This window comes from Tympanuchus pallidicinctus, unplaced genomic scaffold (genome assembly GCF_026119805.1).
Source record: "Tympanuchus pallidicinctus isolate F22 unplaced genomic scaffold, pur_lepc_1.0 scaffold3, whole genome shotgun sequence".
Classification (NCBI taxonomy): Eukaryota; Metazoa; Chordata; class Aves; order Galliformes; family Phasianidae; genus Tympanuchus; species Tympanuchus pallidicinctus.
Genome location: NW_026294747.1, coordinates 6,088,716 through 6,105,652, shown reverse-complemented (window position 1 = coordinate 6,105,652; position 16,937 = coordinate 6,088,716). Strand labels below are relative to the sequence as shown.

Genomic DNA, 16,937 nt, shown 5'->3' with positions numbered 1-16,937 from the left:
GTACCGGCAGCCGTTCACCAGTTGAGGCTTTCTGTCAAGGCCATCTGGGTGCACCTGCTCTCCCGTCAGTGGAGGACGCCAGAGTTGTTGGGTGTCATGCCACGTGCAGTATGGCAGGAAAGCGATAAGCCACCGCGATATCGAAAAGATGCTTTTGTAGCATGAACAGGTTCAAACGCTCTTCACAAAAACCTTGGAAACAGTGACAAGGCTTTAAGATATGAGACATTCAAGGCAAAGTGCTCTCCTATGAGCAACTTCTGTTTATTTATTTTATTTTCAGTCTAGGCTCCTGAATTCTGCATGTCAACAAAGTGAAACACCTGCTTGTACCCACTCTCTCAGATCGTCAGGTGCAACTGTCAGCCCATCGCCACCATGCCCCTAGAAGGAATTATAGAATCATTAGGGTTGAAAAAGAACTGTAGGTCATCTAGTCCAACCAATCAGTCCGTCACCACCGTGCCCATTAAACCACGCTCAAGGCCAGGGAAATTACATCTTTTCATGACTCTACTGCTGGGACATGACACCAAGCTGGGAGGTGGTGTCGATCTGCCTGAGGGTAGGGCAGCCCTTCAGAGGGATTTAGACAGGCTGGACCGCTGGGCTGAGGTGAATGGGATGAGGTTCAACAAGGCCAAGTGTCGGGTCCTGCACTTTGGCCACAACAACCCCATGCAGCGTTATAGGCTTGGGGATGAGTGGCTGGATGATTGTGGAGAAGAGAAGGACCTGGAGGTGTTGGTTGATGCTCAGCTGAACATGAGCCGACAGTGTGCCCAGGTGGCCAAGAGGGCCAACGGCATCCTGGCCTGCATTAGAAATGCATTAGAAATGGTGTGGCCAGCAGGAGCAGGGAGGTGATAATCCCCCTGTACTCAGCACTGGTGAGGCCGCACCTCAAGTGTTGTGTTCAGTTTTGGCTCCTCACTACAGGAAAGATGTTGAGATCCTGGAGCGTGTCCAGAGAAGGGCAACGAAACTGGTTGAGGGGTCTGGAGCACAAGTCTTATGAGGAGCAGCTGAGGGAGCTGGGAATGTTCAGCCTGGAGAAGAGGAGGCTCAGGGGAGACCTCACTGCACTCTACGACCTCCTGAAGGGAGGTTGTGGTGAAGAGGGATTTGGCCTCTTCTCCCAGGCATCGAGCAGGACACGGGGTAATGGCCACAAGTTGTATCAGAGGAGGTTCAGATTAGACATAAGAAAAACTTTTTCTCTCAGAGAGTGGTCAGGCACTGGAATGGCCTGCCCAGGGAGGCGGTGGAGTCACCATCCCTGGCAGTGTTCAAGAGGCGTCTGGATGAGGAGCTGTGAGATATGGTTTAGTGCTAGTGGTGGCAATGGTGATGAAGAGACGGTTGGACTAGATGATCGTGTAGATTGTTTCCAGCATGTGATTCTATGATTCGATGATTCTTAAAGTCCAGTATCTCTTAAAACAGATGTATGTAGAATAGAAACGGAACTTATTTTGCAGTAAGGTGTTCTTAAAAAGAAGCATTTTGCTCAACTGCCATGGTCTTTGTGGTATTCAATATGGATTTTGTAGTTTTTTAAAGTGTTTCACAAGGGGATGTCTGCAGAAGTGTCACTGAGAGAACTCACAGAATCATGGAATCACTTGAGTTGGAAAGAACCTTTAAAGATCATTTAATCCAACTGTCCTGCAATGAACAGGGGCGCCTGCAGCTCGATCAGGGTGCTCAGGGCCCTGTCTAGCCTGACCTTGAATGTTTCTAGGAGTGAACTCTATTCACTCTGTTAGCATTGTGGAAGTGTTTAGTGTGACTGCATGCTGATGTCAGGATGGGGTGGTAAACCAGTGCAGGAACCAAAAGCACCAGGCCAGGTCAGGGGGCAGTACTCAAGATTAAACTTTATGCCCTCTGTTTTCTGAAGACAAAATTGAACTGACATTTCCTGTGAGAAACCCTTTCCCATTTCCCTGTACTCAGCACTGGTGAGGCCACACCTTGAGTATTGTGTTCAGTTTTGGATCCCTCTCTACAAGACAGACGTTGAGACCCTGGAGCGTGTCCAGAGAAGGGCAACAAATCTGGTGAGGGGTCTGGAGCACAAGTCTTATGAGGAGCAGCTGAGGGAGCTGGGATTGTTCAGTCTGGAGAGAGGAGGTCTCAGGGGAGACCTCACTGCACTCTACAACTTCCTGAAGGGAGGTTGTGATGAGGAGGGGTTTGGCCTCTTCTCCCAGGCAACAAACAGGACCCGAGGAAATGGCCACAAGTTGTATCAGAGGAGGTTTAGAATAGACATCATGAAGAAGTTTTTCTCTCAGAGAGTGGTCAGGCACTGGAATGGCCTGCCCAGGGAGGCGGTGGAGTCACCGTCCCTGGCAGTGTTCAAGAGGCGTCTGGATGAGGAGCTATGAGATACGGTTTAGTGGCTTGTGGTGGCAATGGTAATGGGAGGACAGTTGGACTAGATGATCTTGTTTGTAGGTCCTTTCCAACCTTGTGATTGTATGATTTTCATCTGATAACCTTTTTTTCTGTCTTGGTTTCTCAAAGGTCTAACCAGAAAGCCAGTTCCTTTAGGGGCAGGAGATTGTGCTGTGTATACACCTCTGTTAACACATGGTGAGCAGGTGGATGTGGTGGACCGCCTGGATTTTGTGCTGACAAACATCTTGGAGCTGAGGAGGGAAGTAGAGGAACTACGAAACAGCCTGCAGAACCTTGCTGCAGATATTGTGGGTGAAGTCAGGTTAGCGTCTGCCCTTCTTGTTTTGTCATCTTTTGTCTGCTGTTCTGTGTTTTATGTTCTACAGCACAGGGAAACATCTTGAACAGTTGTGTGTCTGTTAAATGGAAAAAGTGGAAAAAAATGTCTCTTTAGTTTCTACTGCCGTTATATCTTGGCAGTGAGATTATGTTGAAATAAGACCAAGTGCTAGGTCCTGCTCTTTGGTCACAGCAACCTCATACATCACTACAGGCTTGGGACAGAGTCAGTGACAAAACTGCATGGAGGAGAAGGATCTGAGGGCGTTAGTCAGCAGCTGGCTGACTAGTAGTGTACCTGGGTAGCTAAGAAGGCCAGTGGCATCCTGGCTTGTATCAGAAATAGTGCAGCCAGCACGAGCAGGAGGTGATGATCCTTCTGCAGTCAGCTCTGATGAGGCTGCGTCTTGAATACTGTGTTCAGTTTTGGGTCCCTCAATGCGAGGAAGACTTGGATCGTATCCAAAGATGGGCAACAGAGCCGTGAGGGGACTGGAGCACAAGTCTGACGGGGAGCAGCTGAGGGAACCGGGATTGTTTGGCCTGGAGACGAGGAGGCTCAGGGGGGACCTCATAGCTTTCTACAGCTTCCTGCTGTAGAGGTTGTGGCAAGGTGGAGGTTGGCTTCTTCTCCTGGGTATCAGCAACAGGACAAGAGGTGATGGCCTTGAGTTATGCCAAGGGAAGTTCAGGTTGGCTGTTAGGAAAAATCTCAGAAAAAGTGGTTGGGCATTAGAACAGGCTGCCTAGAGAAGTGATGGCGTCACTCTAGGGGATTTTCAAGAAAAGTAGAGATGTGGCACTGAGTGGTATAGTGGAGTTGGGTCCTTGCTTGGACTTGATGATCTTAGTGGTCTTTTCCAACCGTAATGATTCTGTGATTCTGCAGTGTGTTTCGGAATTCCTTTGTTCACTGAGGAAAGCATATGATAAAATTATCCTTTACTGTGTGGATTTCAGTGGTCAGACTTGCTTTAACTGTAGAACACAGTCTTTGCTGTATGGTAATGAGATGTTTGTATAAGCAAGAGCAAACCACTTTGTGATTTCTTTGGGGCTAGAGCAAATTGGAGAGAAACTGCTGGAGAGCAGGAGGCGCAGTAGCACAATGTCAAGTGCTCATTTGTTCTTCTTTTTGCCTTTCTTATAGGTCCCATCTGGAAGAAACACAGAGAGTAGCACGCCGAAGGCGGTTCCCGTTCCATAGAGAAAGAAGTGATTCCACAGGGTCCAGTTCAATTTATTTCACTGCTAACTCGGGAGCAACCAACACAGATGATGGAGAAAGTGAAGGCGGGTAAGGCAAACACCATGTTGATGGCTGCTTTTGTAGGTTTTGGTGTCCAAATGCTTGTTTCTGAGCAGTTTATAATGTGAAGGTGGGTTTAGTTTGTTTGTTTTTTCCTTCCAGTTGGCCTGAATTGTACCTTTGGAATATAGATCTCTCTCTCTCTCTCTCTTTATATGTATATATATATATATGTATGTATGTATGTATATGTTTGGATTACATGCTAAAGGTGCTTGCTGAAACCTGATAAAGTTCCCTGAGTATCTGAACAACTGTACAGATCAAAACAAACACACACACAGGTGCAAAACCTCTGAAGGTTTAATACAAAATATTGGGAGCATCAGTCCGTCATTGGTGTATTATGGGTGATAAGGAGCTTTTGCTCTTTTTTTTTTTTAATTGTATGGAGTTAAATTTCCATACAATAAAAAATACATTATAAAGGGTCTAGAAAACTTGAGAAAGCTAAAATATATTCATGTTAATTACAGTGTCCTTTGCGTAGAGTATTTCTGCTAAACTTTTTTCAATATGGCACAGTGATCACTTATGTTGCTTAGGTTCTTTAAATACGGCTGAAAACACACAAAAAAATCCAATCTAAGTGCAAGCAGAGATCTGCTCCTTACATATTTCATTCTTTCTGATTAAATGCTTCTGTGCCTTAATCAGATGAATTTCATAGCTTTTCAGATGTGTAAATGTTTTGTAAAACATGCAGTGCTGGCACTAACCATTTTCCCAAAGGTATGAAACATAAAATAAAGACAGAGTTTTATTACAGCACAGAGAGAAAGTCAGAATTTGGGTATGCAGTGCTGTTTGGTAGCAGTCAAAGAAGCAGTGAGCATTAGAGAGTGACACTTTGTAGCACGTTTGTAATCAGAGCACAAAGCTGCCATTGCTGTAGCAGCCTCCTAGAATAAAGGACACAGATCTGAGGGAAAACGGGCTTTGTTGCTTCCATTAAAATACTGCGTTACTGTCTCAGTCAGTGCAATTTTAGAAGCAAGAAAGAGCTGATGAGGTCTCCTAAGGTTATAGATGTGCTTCATTCATCTGAAATGAGTGCTGAGTGTTCATAAAAAAAGCAGAATTTGGAGTGAGTGATTCATGGCAGTGTGACATTTAAGAAGGCTACATAACTAATTTTAAATTGACAGGGCCTGTGCTAGCTGGCTAGTAATATATGTGTTCAGTCATCAGGTTTCCAACGTGTATTTTGTAAGGCACGCTAAATAGGAGAGTGTTTTTCAACAAAAACCTGTCCTGAGTGGCATCTGACCATTAGAAATGTATAAATTATGCTAAGGGCCAAGAAGGATCCTGAGGTTTGCTTGGGCTTTCACCTTGGAGGACCTTAAGTGAAGTGTGGAGCAGGGGATGTGTTTTCTTGTAGAACCTCATATATGGTTATGGCTATATGGGGTCATTGCTGTCATGTTGCTATGTGACGTTAGGGGGAGTTTTCACTTGTTGCTTAAAATATGTAAGTAGGTTTAGTGTTTGGTATGAAGAATTGGTGGGTAAGGTCTCATCTGATTTGATTTAAAAAGTTTGAGTAGTGTATCGTGTCACTCTGATCCAGTTTGTCATGTACGAATAGGTATAATGTTAGCAGTGTTGTCTTCTATGGATACAACTTGAACTTTTCACTTTTTGGAAAACAAACTAAGCTTTTTAGCAACCACTAGGAAGAAGAATAAGACTACCCTCAGCAGATACATTTCAGCCACGTATTTATTTCTGACAGTTACATTCTTTTAATGAAGTTTGGGGGGGTGAGGGGGAGAAGTTATGTTTCAGCTTTATTTTTTAAACCACGTGGACATAAGCATCTTCTCTGATTTCATACACGATTGGCAAAAATCATTACAAGTTGTCATGAGCCTGAGGATCTTGGGCTGCTGCAGAACTTAATTTCTGTCTATTGTTTTGGCAAGGCTTTGGTCTTTTGGACTGCTTTGCTTTCTTCCACGTTCTTTTCAGTTCCAGACAATATGTTTTCATTTTCCATCAGGATGTGTGCCAGCCAGAGGCCTCAATATACAAAAGCCATTTAAGTACTTTCCTTCACTGTAAATTTCAGGAAAAGAGTTGGATAACATCTAAATCCTGTAATTTTCCTAAAAACTCTGAGTTTATGAGGTTATAAAGCATTGCCTCTCTTGTAAGCTAGCAGCATCTTGTATGTGCTGTCCTGGAGAAAAAACACGTTTTTGTGTTGGAGAAAAAAACGTCTATTGTTGCTTGTTTTTAAAGACCATATTGTATTTCAGCATGGGAAACGAAGTAAGTAAGCTGAAGTACTGAAATCTCTGCAGCCACCAGGAAAATGCTGTAGTGAAACACCATCCCTGCTGCAGAGCCCACAGGACAGGATGGGAAATAATGAATCAGGCTAAATGTAAGCAGCAAAGAGAATTGCAGGAGTTTTTGTTAAGTGCTGAAAATGAAGTAGTCTGGGGAACTGATAGCAGCATTACTAAGAAAATACCAAGAAATCAAGCTTTTAACTCAGTTTGAAATAGACCCGCACCAGTGTCGCCTACGTGGTTGCTACAGCATCCATTAAATTCATTGCTGCCTACTTAGTCTTAAGCTTGTTGTCTTGTGTTCAGCTTTGCAGTGATAAGGCTGATTGTTACTCTATTTTTCATCTTAATTTTTCACTACAAAACTGTACTTCTTAAAATTTATGGATGAGGGTTTTTATTTACTCTCTACCAGAGAGGGAAATGCTTGAGCCAAGGGGATGGTTCTTAGAAACTTGAAGTTTTGATAGCCAAATGTGTTTTGTTATCTGTGTGTGGCTAAATGGGTGTCACTGCTTTCTTCAGATGCAGACCCTGCTCACATATCTCTGTCTCCAGACAAGGGCAGCTTTACACACAGAGCACAGGGCTCTGTCTTGAGTTACTTGAGCTGTAGTTGCTCATTACCCCCAGGCTTGGTGGCTTTTAATCCTAAACAAAGTTTTCAGTACGTGGTTTGGTCACCGTTCATTTGGTTAACAACTGCAAACATCTCCTAGAATTAAATATTTATGGGATTTGAAGTATTCTCCTTCTGAGGAGAGCCTTCTATCTGAATGTGGAAGTGCAAATTTCTGAAATCCCTGGGTAACTTGGGCTTATTCTTTGACCAAATACTCAAATAAATGTGAAGGGAGGAGAAATAATTTTAAAAAAACTTCTTAATCTATTAAATTGTTTGAGCGCTTAGTTATATAAGCAAGCATCTTCCTGCAGCGATATCAGTCAATATGTAATGCTGTTTTAAATGTGCCCGTGTGTATTTGGAGGAGCTCAGTTTTGGCCATTTTCGGAATCTCCGCTTTAAGCTTTATGGTATGTTGTTTGATTAATTTAGCAGCTAATCATTGCTCACAGGGTGCCTTTCTGTGGCTCATCTGCCATCTCCTTGCTTGACTTCTCAAGTGAAATAGTTCGGGTCTCTCCCCTCCTGTTTTGCAATGTTTCACATGTCAGTGTGAACAAGCTGCTTTGTATTTAGCATTCAGACAAGGTGGTGAAGGTACTAAATACTGCCAAAACAGCCGTTGCACTTGAAACTCCTTGAAGCAGGCAAAAAACCTCAAATTATATTTTCTACATGGATGAGTGTGCTGTATCTTTTGTTGAAGTTCGCTTTCATAATTCATACACTGAACTGAATTGTTCTGGTTCTAGTTTGTTTAATTTTATATTATAATTAAGAGACCGAAGATAAAATATATATATAATATATATATAATTAAGAGATCAAAGATAAAATCATGCAGATATTATGTGGGCACTTGTGACTGAGCTGTGCGTAAATTTGGGGGGCTTTCTTTCTGTCTTTCTTCAGCTCTTTATGGTTGCGTTACGTGAGAAATAACAAATGGTGTCATTTGGGAGACTTGAATTGCACAGTACTCTCTGGGCTAAACTAAGATGTATTGCTCTATTAGAAAGGGTTTTTTTGTGTGCCATCTGCCTCCCAGCATAGCATCTCCACTCACTAATTTTACAATATGTTGGTGTTTGTTTTTTTTTTTCTGAAAGGTACACCACAGCCAATGCTGAGTCTGATTATGACCGAGAGTCTGAGAAGGAGAGTGAAGAAGGGGAGGATGAACTGAGCTGTGAAACTGTGAGAACAGCAAGACGGGATTCCCTGGATCTCATCAACGAGGATGAAACGCATTTAGTCCTTGATTCCTTGCAGGATGAAGGACTGAGCCAGCTACTGCAGCAGGCAGATCACTTGCACAGTGGTGATGAGCAGGAGAAGAGAGAGGGATTCCAGCTGCTGCTGAATAATAAACTGGCGGTAAAAGTTGCCTTTTTGTATTTTCCAGCAGTGATTTGTGACTTAGCTACATAGCTGGGAAAGAGGAAATAGCATTTCTTAGCGGGGTCCAGTTCTACACAATGGCTGGGCCAGTTTCCAGTTGCCGCCTTTCTCAGGAGCAGCTTGAAACAGGTTGAAGACCAAAACTGCTCAGGCTGCAGCAGCAGACAGTTCCAGTTGCCTGACCTGGAGTTCCACGTCTCCTCATGTCATCTCTTTCCCTTAGACAATATGTTGTGCATGTTTGAGACAACAGTATGTCGTAAGCTCAGTAAACTTCTAGAGAGCATTGATAGCACCATGTTTTTGTCACCTTAAAGCTAACGTGGTGATGTACCCTGCACTGAAATGTGACTGAATGTGACTGCAGCTGGTTCAGGCATGCCTGTGTCTGGAACTGTCATCCTCTGTTGGTGCTTTCTTAAGCCAGTGAAGGCAGCTTGTCAGGTTACCAGCCTTTTAAGCAAAACTTCTATTATTTCTGTATATAACAGGGGGAAGGTATTAAAAAAATGGTTTGTGGTGAGTTCTTATTCCAAGGAAATTCTTCTTTCCTTCCCATCAGAAGTAAATGGCAGCCCATCAGCTTCTCACATTATTTTATGTGCTTCCTGTATTTACAGTGCTGTTGTAACATAAATCAGACTGTTGGGTGGCTGTGTTTCTAAGGGGTGTTGTTGTTGTTCTTGTTTTTCAAGTAAACTAGCATTTGTCAGAACACAGCTACTCCAAAATTGTGGTGTACCTATAGTGCAGCATCTGGTTCAAGAATGATCCAAGAACTGAATATTTGAATGCTGGCTGACACATGGAAACAGTACTTTTAATCTGAGGTTGTTTCTTTTTTCCAGTGTTTTGAGATTAGTGCACACTGCTTAAAAAAGAATAGCCCCAATATGGCCTTCAAAGTGAAGGAGCAGTCTGCTGGAAGGCAGCAGTGATTAGATCTGTTCCTTAATTATTAATTTGGCTACTGTTTGCTTTTTTTTGGTTCTGCTTCAATTCTCATATTGAGGACTTCTAAAGTTTCAAAAAAATGTCCCTACAACTGCCAGTATGTATCCTCATTTGATTTTTTTTTATTTTTTTTTATTTTTTTTTTCTCCTTCTGATACTCTTTGTCAGTGGCAGAATGGATAGTTTATGTAGCTGATGCATCTTATTTATGTTTTTACTGCAGTATGCAGACCAGGGAGACTTTCTTTGGCGCCTAGCCCGAGCATATAGTGACATGTATGATATCACAGAAGACACAGATGAGAAGAAATCATATGCATCTGATGGTAAGGAATTGCATGCTCAGAGGCAAGGAAAGGTGCAATTCAAACCTGTGTTAAAATGTTGCTTTGTTAAAGGCAGTGTAAGTAGACCAAGGGCTTATGTAAAAGTTTGTTTGCCAAGCCTATTTCATATATATCCTGTCTGATAGTAAGGTAAGTAAGTTTATGCTGTAATCCGTTTAATTTTTTGTTGTTGACACTAGCAAGTATAACAAAAACAAAGTTTAAAATGTGTATTTCTTATTGAAGTCCATTCAATTTTATTTCTTCATTCTCCTCTATTTCAACTATAATTTGTGTTCAAGATTGTAGATTGGTCAGCAAAAGCAAAAAATAATCTTTTTATGATAAAGGTGTGCAAGAAAAGATAAAATAATCTCTATCTAGTGTACAACTAACTAAATAGAATTGTTTAATGCTGTAACAGTATAATTGGTTTTTTGGAGATCGTTGTAGCCTTTTGCAATGTGAAATTTTAACTTCTGTTCTGGTACTTTCTGTGCTGTTTATAGGTGCTTAGTTCCCACTTTTTTTTTGAGACTGCAAGCTCTTGAAGGAAGGGGGCAAGTGTGGCAAACTAGATCAAAAGCTGTGAAATGAATCAGATTAAAACCATTGCAAACTCCTGCAAACTCCTGTTTTCTCATCACGTTGAGGAAGATATTTTCATTACGTGTGAATGTACTTTCAAACATGGTGAAACCATATTGACAGGTTAACATAATTTGCTACTTAAAATTTGCATGAGCTCTTTGAGAGGTTTTGGATACTCGGTATTGCTGTGAGAGTGTGACGTTTTGTTAGGATATGGTTTCACACTGGGAGCTCAGCTCTGCTGTGTCACTCTCTGGCTCTTCCTCCTCAAGAAAAGAGGGAAAAAAATCCTGTGAGTTAAGGACAGGGAGATCACAAAGACCAGCGAGAACTCCAAGCAAATTAAAATTGCCTTTCCCCCATCCACCTTCTATGTCCTTAAAGCAGAGAAGGGGAACAGCAAATGGGTTTTGCAGTCAGTCCAGAACACCTTGTCATCCCCTGCTCCTTCATCCTCACTCTCTTCTCCTGTTCTGCCATGAGCTGGAGAACTACTGCTCAGGAGTACCTCCTGCCCTCCTTCTGCACTGACCTTCGCTGATGCAGGGCTACTGTTTCTCCCAGTTTGTCGCTCCCTCACAGCAGTTTTTGCCCTTTTTTCAATGTGATTTCTCAGAGGCATTCTGGCTGGTGGTGGGTCCCTTTAGGATCTTGCTCTTAGTTAACAAGGCGCAGCTGCTGGGTTCTGCTCACCCCTCCTACAGCTCCTGTTGCTACCAGAATCTTGTCACTGAAACCCGGTACAACAGAATGTTTTTGAGCCCAATATTATAACACTAACAAATATATAACTTTTCATGCCATTCTGTTATTGTACCCTTAGCAACTTTAAAGAAAGAAGTTGAAAAGTGACTGAGTTTCTTATTTGCAGGGAAAGAAGAGCTGCAGATTGCCTTTCAGAAGTGGGATCAAAGTGCTGAGTGTCATCAGTGGTATGTAACTCTGAATTTTGTTTTTAAAAAGCAAGGGGACTGCTGTGAGCTGATCTGCATTTAAAAACTTGGAAAAAATAACAGAAAGCTCATCTGCGTTTAGTAGGAATATGCTACTGATGCTATTTTTATCTGTTGAAAAGACACTTTTACCAGCTTTGGCTAACTGTCATAAGTAATGTCTTGATAGACAGCAGGTTTTGTTGCAGTTATAAACTTTGTTTTACTTTGTTTCTGCCTCTTTAATTATGAATTTCTCTGTGACGAGATGAAGTTCTCTGGCAGCATGAAGGCTTCTGTGCATGTGTGCCCAGCAAGGCAGACTGGTGGTGGTGGTAGTGAAGGATGCTCTTCTGTTTGGGCTTGAAGAAATACAATGGGTTTTAGATGAATTAATACACTGAGCTCTATTAAGTTTAGCTCCAGTGTAAATTCAGCAGGCTAAAACTGCCTTGTCTTTGGTCTGTTTATAGGCTCAGTGCACTTATTTTACAAAGGTGAAATGAATGAAAATTTGCTTTAGAAGCTTTTCAGGGAATGCTAAAATAGAATGTGAAGGACGATTTACTTAGCAGCTGGCTTTTGGGCTCCACGTCTGTGTCTTTTGGCACAGAAACTCCATCAACACCACTTGGTTATTGTGCAGATCCTGGGAAAATGCGTATTTGAACATCCTGAGTGTAGAAGGGCTGCCAAATAATGTTTGATGCAGATAAGTTGCAGCGAGCTAGTTCCTGAGTTTGAACCCTCAGTATGGTGAGGCTTGCTTTTATTTGACAAGTCCTCTGTTTCATTTGGTCCCTTTCCAGATCCCTGTAGAGTGAGATGTGTATCGTTGAAAAGCAAAGCTCACAGCCAGCTGCACAGCTGTGGGGACAGTCTTGAGAGTTACATATTAAATATGCATTATTTTTACTTTGTGTTCCTCCAACACTCTTGGGTTAATTATTGATATTTCAATCTGTTACTGATATTTCAGTAATGCATTTCTGCACACAGATGCTTGCCGTTTGTCAAGAGTGATGTATTTGCCTCAATCTGTTAGGCCTGTTAGCATGGGCTCAGTGCTGTGCCAGTGTTCTTCCATTCATCTTAATTCTGGAAGAAGGAGAAACATTATTCTCCAAAGATTTTTAGTCTTCTGGAAAGTGTCTAATGGCTATAGTCTGATCATGTGTGCTGCTTGTCACACCACAGAACACTCTGGCTTTGAAGTGTGTTGAGATAACAGTAGTAGCACCATATGGCTTTCTTTGTTATATATCAATGTGTAGATTTCTTTTTTGCATGAGAAAAGATGAAATGATCTGTAATTTAACCAAGCAATATCCATGTAAATGCTCCAGCTGCTAGGATTTCAATATGGAGGTAGGGAAGCATTGAGGTACATAAGCATAAGGAGGATGCAGAGCTGTTGTAGCGGGTCCAGGGGAATCCATGACTGACATTTAAAACAGAGCAAAAGTAAAATGAATGGTTTTTATTAGAAGCTGTTGGGTAAACAGGATGAAGAGTGTCTCTGCCAATCAGCATCCATGCTCTTCTCAGATTACAGTAATTTGACAGTTGGACTCTGATCTTGGAGGTCTTTTCCAACTTTGGTGATTCTTTGCATCCTTGATTTGGAGGACGGGTTGGATTGCCGACCTCTAAATAAAAGTATTTATCATCTTGGAAATATCATGCTTTTTAACTCCTAATAATTGAATGCTGTTCTCAATTAAAGCTTTGATATGAATCAAAGGAGAGACAACATAACCAATTCCTAGCATGTTATGGGGCTTGGTGTTTTCTGCTAGGCGAACATCTTGAAAGAATCTGGTTTTGTGTGTTATTTCTTGTGGCTTTTATGTTGAGTCTTGAAGTTTCTAAGTCACTTTAGTATCTGAATTTTTGACATTTTTCAAAGCAGGGTTCTAATTCAGGATATAACATTGATAGCTGTATAATCGATGGATATCAAGATGTTACAATCACAAAATAAACAAGAGAGTTAGGCGAAGTGGACTACAATAACAAGAGAGAATAAATGGAGGGCTTACCCTTATGCTGGGCTCACCACAAAACAACAGAAGGAGGGATCTCCAGACAAGGTCCTTCCCCACTGGTAGCCAGCTCTTAAATAGGTCTAGGAGGGGTGGAGCCAGGCTCCATCCCTTCCGGCAGCACAAATGAATTGCCTTCACCTGTGCTCCTCTGGCTGACTCATGGCTCGCCTCAGGTGGTCAATCAGAGAGAGATTCAGGCTGTGACTCAGTAGTTCCCATACAGTAGCTTAGCTCTGTCATTCAGAATTGTATTGTAGCTGTAATGGGATGTTCAGTCATGTTTCTAATATAAAATGCCAGGCCTTGGGATCTGAGCACACTGCTGTGTGTTCTCTGAGTTCTCTGTACCTGTATTACAACCTACTCTTCCCTGAACAGCTTTAGTTAAAGGGTACACAGTTCTTGTCCTGTTGGACTTTTTTGCAAACAGAGGTAGGCCTCTGCACATCAGCTTCTTGCTGTTAATTATGGAGAACAGCTGCAGAGAGGGCTGCTGGAAAAAGGAAATAGCAGAGCAGCATGTGGGAGGCCCAGGATTTATTGGAAATGAATATGTGACTACCGTGATCAGTTGCAGGAATAATTACTTGCTGTCATGAATAGAATAGGAAATTACTCCCTTTTCAGCTCTGTCTGGGTCATGGGATGGTCACAAGCTGTTTTAATTACAGCCTCTCCTTATATTAATTAATTTTACTATGGCAAAAAATTATCGCTAATGAAATGATGCTTCATACATCCAAAGATATATCTATATCTAAAAAATGTAGGGTAAATCCTAATTCCAAAAGACACTGCAGTTTGATTTCCCTTTACTTGAGTAATGAGTAATGCTTAGAATCGAGTAAAGCTTATAATTATTTTCAGTTCACCACACTATCTGTTTAGGAAAATGTGTGTGGAATGGGGAAGGAGGGGGAGAGAGAGGAAGAGAAAGTAGATAATGATGACTTCCTTTCAGTTTGTAGTCCTTAATTCCTGCAAGCAGGAGCGCAGAAATGAGTTTCCTGACAGATGATGGCCATCCTCTGGTACAGATTTCATATATTCTTCACTCCTGTGACACAAACCATCCCCTGCTTAGTTGGCTTTAAGCTTGTTAAGCAGGATAGAACATGCTCTGCATTCAATCTAATAATTGTTGGTAGCGAAGCTTATTTTTCCTCTGTCTTATGGTTATTGCAGTAATGAGTGACATTTTAAAGCAATAAGGGAAGAAAGAAATGCTATGAACAAGAAGGCACTGCTGAGAGCTCGCTGAGGCAGCAGTGGTTGGAGCATGAATGGCTGCAGCCTGGGATGCTTTGTGACTGCGAGGCTTTGGCAGCATGAAAGTGCTTTCTGAATGAGAGGGAAAGCAGTAAGTGTCTGGGACTGTCTGAGCTAACCTTGGGATCTGCCCAAATGCAGAGGAGAAGCCTTGCATGGATCTCCTGGGTCTTCTCAACATTATATTTGGTACAAAGCTGCTTTTGTGGTTGTTCGCTCTTGGAACCCAGCTGGTCCCAAAAGAGCCATCTCTGCAGAGCTGGCTGAAACAGAGAGCTGAGATGTGATGAGTGCAGCACGGATGAGTCAGCTTGTGCACAGCAGGATTGATCTCTGGCTGTGTTTTCCTTGCAGGCACCATTCTGGAATACAGAAACATGTAGGGGTTGTTCTGAGTGTCTGACATATGTAGTGCCTTTAGAATGGGCTCACATGAGAGCTGATGAATGCTTAACCAAGTGTTCTTATGCCCGTGTACTCCTGTCGTGGTATTATCTCATTCTTATTTTTTGATACCGACATAAATATAATTCTTTTGCTGTAATTGTGAAAGATCTCTGATTACAGAATCATAGAATCATTAAGGTTGAAAAAGACTTTCAAGATCATCACCACTACGTCCAGCCATCTAACCATGCCCATTAAACCATGTCTCACCATGATCAGGTAGATACGATACCCAATTAAATAATTTGCATAGTAAATACATTTCAGCTCATGAGTAGAACAGCACAGACTTGTAGGTTTGTTCTTGCTTGCTATTAGAGATGGATGGAGATAGATTGTTTTACAAACCCATGCATTTTGCTGCTTAGACATAAGTGTGTGACATCCTCATGAATGAAGTGAGAGAAAAGCTTAATCATTGTTAGAATCCCCTACCCATTTTGGCATGTGTTTGTAGTGCAACTTCAAGCACCTAACAGCAGCCTTAAAGTTCAAGATCAGGATTTAAGTCTTTGTGGATTGCTGTCCAGAACTGATTCATTTTGAGCTGTGCCTCAATTTTGGGCTGAGCTTTTCTTGTGTTGCCCAGGTGGTTTAAACACGGGATTCTTTCAGTTAGGGACAGAACAGAATACAGCAAACAGGAATAGGCAAGGTATTTCAGCATACACAGGAGGAAGAATAGCATGCAGTAAGAGCAGCTGATGGCGTTCCCCATTTTCAGGAAGGTCCTTCCCTTCTACAAGGCTGTCAGCATCCTGAGTGTCTCTGTGTCCTGAGCCCTGGAGATGCTAGGGCCGATGAAGAAGAGCCAGGGAAGAGGAAGGCTGTGAAAACTATGGGCATGAACAGAGGGATAATTTCAGCAGGGATAATTTCAGCAGGGATAATTTTCTTCCTTTTTTTCACTCCTTTTGGAGATAGTGAAGTAAGTTGACATTTACAGTGTGTGGGTTGCTTTTTAACTGTTAGACAAGAAAAAGGAGATGTCTTGTTTAAACTGAAACAAAGGCTGTTGGCTACAAATTGCCCCCAACATGTTCCCTTTTTTTTTTCCGTCTCTTGAGGGACACTTATAATGAAAGTGGTGCAAAGGGAAGTGTGTAGCATGGAAATAATTTTGAGTTTCTGTACCCTGTTCCCATGAAAAATTTAGCCACTGTTATTTCTCTAGAATGTAATCCTTTGTTCCATGCTTGCTGCTGGAGAGCAGCAGGTGATGTTAATGAAATTTTCAAGTATTAGTCATATTTCTGATGAATCCTGAAATTGCAGAAGTAGGGAGATTGTTTGGAAATAATAACTGAGTTCCATTTTGTTGTGTACTGCTTCATTTGCATTTAGGTCTTCTGGATGAGAGCTTTTAAACTGTACATCTACTGAGATGTGGTTTTGATGTGTCAGCAACAATGTTATCTCTATTATGTTTAAATATATGGTTCTGAATATAAAAGCTGTAATTTCTAATTGTGCTTAATACTTGCTTTGAACTTCATTGGGATAGAAGGGAGAATAGTCCTAAAGGTTATGCTTATGTTCACTAGGTCTCTTCTTAGGTTGCAACTTTCTTTAAGAGAAGAAGATCAACTAATTTGGGCTATTCCACTAAATGTGTTTTGTTTGTCTTTCCATCTTGTTTTTAGCAGGAATTCTGAGCAGTTGAACCAAGTAGTCTTGGTTCCTTCTTAAGATTTCTGTATTGCCCTTTTTTGAGGGCTTGATTCCAACTCATCAGAGCACTTAAAGAAGAGCTAGGTTATTACTACCATACCTGTTGCTGCCCTTTCTTGGCTGCTGGTCTTCTCCATTTGAAAAGCTTCTAGGCACACAAAGTGACTGACATTTGAGTATGAGTTCTGAGAAATGAGGTCTTAACAGCATGCGTTATGTCAATAGAAATCCCTCATAGCAAAACTGGTGTTGCTACAAACCTGGGAAACAGCTTATGCACTATGGAAGACTTTGTTCTGAAGCTCTTCTCATCAGTGTT

The 16,937-nt window shown here is 41.8% G+C and overlaps 1 protein-coding gene and 1 long non-coding RNA gene across 2 annotated transcripts in view; one reads left to right on the top strand and one right to left on the bottom strand.

The window, feature by feature from the left end:
* RMDN3 (regulator of microtubule dynamics 3) overlaps positions 1-16,937 on the top strand; it is a 33,452-nt gene that overhangs the window by 286 nt on the left and 16,229 nt on the right. The window contains exons 2-6 of the mRNA XM_052695371.1: positions 2,533-2,728; positions 3,896-4,042; positions 8,089-8,356; positions 9,558-9,660; positions 11,123-11,183. Of these exons, the coding sequence (XP_052551331.1) occupies positions 2,533-2,728; positions 3,896-4,042; positions 8,089-8,356; positions 9,558-9,660; positions 11,123-11,183 (775 nt within the window). The remainder of the gene's footprint in view (positions 1-2,532; positions 2,729-3,895; positions 4,043-8,088; positions 8,357-9,557; positions 9,661-11,122; positions 11,184-16,937) is intronic.
* On the bottom strand, positions 225-2,538 carry LOC128086587 (uncharacterized). The gene is made up of 2 exons (XR_008209424.1): positions 1,977-2,538; positions 225-902 (listed from the first exon to the last, which is right to left on the bottom strand). It is a non-coding gene; the product is annotated as an uncharacterized LOC128086587 (long non-coding RNA).